Source organism: Phaseolus vulgaris, chromosome 8 (assembly GCF_051622355.1).
Source record: "Phaseolus vulgaris cultivar YP4 chromosome 8, ASM5162235v1, whole genome shotgun sequence".
Classification (NCBI taxonomy): Eukaryota; Viridiplantae; Streptophyta; class Magnoliopsida; order Fabales; family Fabaceae; genus Phaseolus; species Phaseolus vulgaris.
The window spans coordinates 2751162-2757222 of NC_143505.1; the positions used below are offsets into that span (position 1 = coordinate 2751162).

General features: G+C 34.2%; 1 protein-coding gene across 1 annotated transcript; it reads left to right on the forward strand.

Moving 5' to 3' along the window:
• The first annotated feature begins 3458 nt into the window (after nt 1–3458).
• LOC137826567 (phenolic glucoside malonyltransferase 1) lies at nt 3459–5142 on the forward strand. The gene has a single exon (XM_068632577.2). The coding sequence runs from the start codon at nt 3636–3638 to the stop codon at nt 4980–4982; it is 1347 nt and encodes a 448-aa protein (XP_068488678.2). The 5' UTR covers nt 3459–3635; the 3' UTR covers nt 4983–5142.
• The last annotated feature ends 919 nt before the right edge of the window (nt 5143–6061 follow it).

Below are 6061 nucleotides of genomic sequence, written 5' to 3' on the forward strand. Positions count from 1 at the left end.
CACAGTTATACGAACCAACCAAGATATTAACACTACAAGAAAATTATGAAATATAAATTATTTTTTAGAGGCCAAAATAATTAGTTGCAATATTAACTAAATTAGAAAACATTTTAGAAACTAAAAAAAAAACTGGTTTCTAAATTAGTTTCTATTATTGTTAAATAGTTTTTAAATTAGTATTTAATTAGGTTTTTTTGACCATGATGAGGTTATTTTTTTTGTTTTTACCAAAATGGGTCCGTTTAAAAAAAATTACAAATTTAGGCAAGTCGTGCCAATTCGACATGACTTCATATGCAGAAGTCGTCCCAATTAGGCACGACTTCTGTCATGTCATACTAAAGTCGTGCCAACTTGGCACGACTTCTGCCCTGTCATACTGAAGTCGTGCCAACTTGGCACGATTTTTGTCATGTCTTATTGAAGTCGTGCCTACTTGACACGACTTCTGTCCTGTCATACTGAAGTCGTGTCAACTTGACACGACTTCTGCCACGTCATTATTTTTTTATTTTTTTTAAAAAATTTTATTGTTTATATATTGGGTAGTAAGTTATGTAATGTTAAAAATTAATTTGATACATAATTTTCTAAGAGTGCTAGTTTTAAGGAACAAAAGATTGGATAATGTGTATGGATCATGTTTGAATTGAATGAATAAATACATAGATAGATAAAGAAAATGAATGTTCTATGAGTGTTATGAAGTAATAAATACATAGATAAAGAAAATGAGGAAATTAATAATCAAACTTGAATTGAATTTTATTATTAAGCTTGTCTGTGCGGACAATTATGACGTGGCAGAAGTCATGCCAAGTTGGCACGACTTCAGTATGACGGGGCAGAAGTTGTGTCAAGTTGGCACGACTTCAGTATGACAGGGCAGAAGTCGTACCAAGTTGGCACGACTTTAGTATGACATGGCAGAAGTCGTGCCTAATTGGGACGACTTCTGCATATGAAGTCATACCGAATTGACTTGACTTGCCTAAATTTGTAATTTTTTTTAAACAGACCCCATTTTGGTAAAAACAAAAAAAAATAACCCCATCATGGTCAAAAAACCATTTAATTAGCAACCAAGGTTTTATCTACCAATTATTTAGTTTCCAAATTTAATAGAAAAACATTTGGTTGCTAATTAGATATCAATTTAGAAACTATTTAACAATAATATAAACTAATTTAGAAACCAATTTTTTTTTAGTTTCTAAAATGATTTCTAATTTAGTTATTATTGTAACTAATTATTTTGATTTCTAAAAATTAGTTTTTATTTCATGATTTTCTTGTAGTTAAATGATCATGTATATATGTTTAATATATTATAAGTTTAAATTTTCTTCTAGTGATTGAATTTAACTAAGTTTAGGAAATTTACTAAGGAAATAATACGTTTCTAAATTTACTTATAAATTATTTTACAAATTTTAATATCATCACTTTCGAAGTAATACTTTATTTTAGAAGATACTATAGAGTCCGATGAAATATGCCATAATAATTTTAATAAATTTTTGTAAGATAACTTTTTTTTTTGTATAGTTTGATATCAGTGAATTTATGATTTCATAAAACTTACTTGTAAAGTAAGCTTAATTAAATGTCAATTAGTTTAATTTCATTTCAATTATGTTCATATTCTTCAATTTAATATACTTTGTTTCCATGCACCTTTAAACTTAATATAAATAAAACTTTAATTACTTTTGACTTAATATTCAAAATTTTCTTTAATAAATCTAATTTTATATATCATTTAAATAAGTGTTTTTTCAAATATTATTACATAAGTTTTTTATTATATGTTGGTGAGACCAGTAGATGGTTTTGTGACTCCGATGTAGTTATTTTCAAATACTAAGCATTTAGAAATAGACTATTTCACACTGGAAGAGTTGTGGTATTGATGTGGTGGGTGTTCTAACTTAAAAGATAGGTTGGAGTTATTGTTTCATGATAGTGTTGTAATGAATATGGTAAACATTCCAATTATATATGGACATTTGTTTGTGGCACACCTTTGTGAGAAGTTGTGGTTTCAATCATCACTTTTTAGAATTAAGGGTTGAGAGTGGTAATGATGAAGGAATTCAGAAGCAGACCAACTATGTTGATGATGGTGAGGAGGCTAATGTGTGAGGAAGGTGAGGGTGAGTGTTCGGAGGACAATGGTGAGCTGGCTGATTGTGAGAAGGACACGTGTGAGGAAGGTGAACAGGGCCAAGATGGTGAAGGTAAGGAGGGTAAGGGTCATGAGGGTGACTTGCCCATAATACAAAATAAATTACGTGGGGCAGATCAACATTTCTGTGTTAGACATTTCTAGGAAGGTATCAGGTTAGATAGTAGAAGAAGAAAACATCACCAGTCAAAAAACTTTAGCTCATGCATGATGATACCATATGAGAAATTATTTTTAATTATCCAAAGATACACATAGAATGATACCATATACATAAATAAAATATGTATGACTAAACTGTACACATGCATGCATACTTATAAATTTATGTATATGATTATTATAAGTTACTTAATATGTCTGCGAATATATAATTGAATTATGAAAAAAAACTACTGAACACTAGGTTTCTTTTTCCACTTCTATTTACAATCCTTTTTAATTATAAATATTCCTGCTTAATTATAAATGTTTCTGCTAGGGAGATGGGACCTAAAGAACTATTGAGGTCTTCTTCTCCTTCCTTCGGTCGGTCAGGTGACTGGATGGTGAGCTGGGATTCTTCTCGTCTTCCTGCTTCTCCTTCGGCACTCGGCCTCGGCTGAACACCGGATGGTGGGGTACCTGCGAAGGCACTCCGACGCTCAAGTCAGTAAAGCGGGTGGTCAGCTCTCAGGTAGGTGAACAGTAATAAATGACATACCTTACTCCTTGGAATGCGTGCTATTTATATTATTCTAATGGGCCTACCTTGTTGGGTCCGCTTATCGAGGTGGATACCGCTTAGGGTTGCATTACCTAATTCTTGATGATGGATTAACTTCACTGATCTTGGTTTTAGCGTTAGCTGTAGTAGGGGTCGGCCGTCGGCCAAGTTCCCATTGTATGGGTCGGCCATCGGCCAAATTCCACTGGTCTTGGTCGAGTCTTATAAGGTCTTGGCCAAGTCTTATAGGGTCTCGGCCTCTCGACCTTTCGGCCAAATCTTCTAAGGTCTCGGCCTCGCCCATACCGAGACAATAAAATATTATGTTTTTTAATAAAATTAATATTAATATTTTTAAAAATAATAATAATATATTTTGATTGTCAAATGAATAGGATATTATCTAAAAATATCAACATATTATGTGTATCAAATATGTGCTTATAATAAAAAGTACTGATATTTTAATATTCTTTAACGAAAATATGCATTAGATAACTTAAAGTAATATTTAATAACGTTTACTTTACTTTTTAATTTTAATATAGATTATGTAATCTTTTAAAAGATCGTGGAAGTATTACTTTGCTCTAATAAATAAATAATGAATTCAAAAGACGATGTTAGAGACCATAAATGAGATTCGCTGGTCGCATTTGTTGAATACTTAGGATTTGAGAAACCAGAGACATACTTAACCTCTCTGTTTCTCTGGTTTGAACGACAACAAAAGAAGCCATGAAAGTGGTAGAGGTGTTCAACGTAGCTCCAACTTCAGAATCAAATGAGTTACCAGCTCAAACAACACTTCCCCTCACCTTCTTTGACATATTATGGCTAAGGTTGCCTCCTGTTCAACGCATCTTCTTCTATGAATTTCCTCATCCAACTCCTCTCTTCTTTGATACCCTTCTTCCCAAACTCAAACACTCTCTCTCTCTTGCGCTTGCCCACTTTTTCCCTCTTGCTGGACATCTCACTTGGCCCCTTCACTCCCAAAACCCCATCGTCACTTACAAAACCGGTGACACCGTTTCCCTAACTGTAGCTGAATCTCACGCTGATTTCAACCATCTAGCAGGCACGGATCTTTCTGAGGCTAGAGAAATCCACCACCTTCTACCCCACTTGACCATATCCCATGATCAAGCAGATGTTTTAGCCTTGCAAGTCACTCTATTTCCAAACTCTGGATTTTCCATAGGAGTAACCTCACACCATGCTGTTCTAGATGGCAAGACTTCAACATCGTTTATCAAATCCTGGGCTTATCTTTGTAGAGAACAACAGCAATCACCCTTTTCTCTGCCACCCGAACTCTCTCCATTTTATGACAGGAAAGTAGTCCAAGACCCCAATCATTTAGAACAAAAATATCTCAGTGATTGGTTAAAACAGGATGGACCCAACAACAGAAGCCTCGTAGTTTGGGATGTGCAGGTCCCAGAAGATGCAACAAGAGGCGCGTTTCATCTCTCTCGTTCAGATCTTGAAAAGCTGAAGCAGATTGTGGTGTCCAAGAAGAAAGGAAACAGCAGCAACCTTCGGTTGTCAACGTTTGTGTTATCGATTGGTTATGCTTGGGTTTGCAGGGTGAGAGCAGAGGAAACAAAAAACAAAACGGTGATGCTGGCTTTGAACGTTGACTGCAGGGCGCGTTTGGAGCCAGCAGTTCCCGCAACGTATTTTGGGAACTGTGTAGGGGGGAGGTTTGCAGTTGCTGAAACAAGCGAGATATTGGGAGAGGAAGGACTGATTGTGGCAGTGGATGCAGTGAATGAGGGTTTGGAAAGTCTGAAGGAGGGAGCGCTGAGTGGGGCAGAAAGTTGGACAAGGTTGTTGCTTGAAGGTATGAAAGGTGATGTGAAGATGGTTGGCATTGCTGGGTCACCAAGGTTTGATGCTTACAGTAATGACTTTGGTTGGGGAAGACCAAAGAAGGTTGAGATGGCTTCCATAGACAAAACTGGGGCATTTTGTTTATCAGATAGCAGAAGTGGTGATGGTGTTGAGATAGGGTTTGTGTCCACCAAAGAAGCAATGCTCACTTTTGGGTCTCTCCTTCTCGATTCCCTTCAATCTTGACTTTTCTCTTCTCTCAACAATAAAACTGGAGGCAAAGCAAGATAAGAATTGTGTTTTATTTTGCTTTTAAGACCTTACATATGAATTATGTTTATCTTATTGAGACAAAACACACTGAATGTTCATGTATGTTTAATATATTATAAGTTTAAGTTTTCTTCAAGCGTAACGAGTGAAATTAACTAAATGTGATTTTTTATCATGATAAGGTTATTTTTTTTTTTATCAAAATGGAGTTCGTTTAAAAAAAATTATAAATTTAGGCAAGTTGTGCCAATTCGACACGACTTCATATGCAAAAAATCGTTCCAATTAGGCACGACTTCTGCCATGTCATATTGAAGTCGTGCCAATTTGACACGACTTCTGCCTTGTCATACAGAAGTCGTGTCAAGTTAGCACGACTTCTGCCACGTCATATTTTTTTATTTTATTGTTTATATATTGGATAGTAAGTTATGTAATGTTAAAAATTAATTTGATACATAATTTTCTAAGAGTGGTAGTTTTAAGGAACAAAAAATTGGATAATCGTGTATGGATCATGTTTGACGTAATACAATAACTTGATTATTTGATTAATTAAAAAATGAAGAAAATTGTTATTGAATTTGGAAATAAATAGATAAATGAAAAATTATTATATTTGAAAAATAAATAGAGAATTATTGTTATGAATTTGCAAAATAAATAGCTTGAGAAGTAATAATTTTACAGAACACGTAATGATGAGAATAAATTAATTTTTAACATTACATAACTTACTACCCAATATATAAACAATAAAATTAAAAATAAAATAAAAAATTATGACGTGGCAGAAGTCGTGCCAAGTTGGCACGACTTCAGTATGACATGACAAAAGTCGTACCAAGTTGACACGACTTTAGTATGACATGGCAGAAGTCGTGTCTAATTGGAACGACTTATGCGTATGAAGTCGTCCTGAAATCGTCCCAATTAGGCACGACTTGTCTAAATTTGTAATTTTTTAAAACGGACCCCATTTTGATAAAAAAAAAAGAATAACCCATGATCAGCAGTTATTATGAAAACTGTTGTATCTTTTGTTTTATCAT

What these genes read in the sequence shown, in the direction of transcription:
- LOC137826567 (XM_068632577.2), top strand. Translation starts at nt 3,636, where the DNA reads ATGAAAGTGGTAGAGGTGTTCAACGTAGCTCCAACTTCAGAATCAAAT.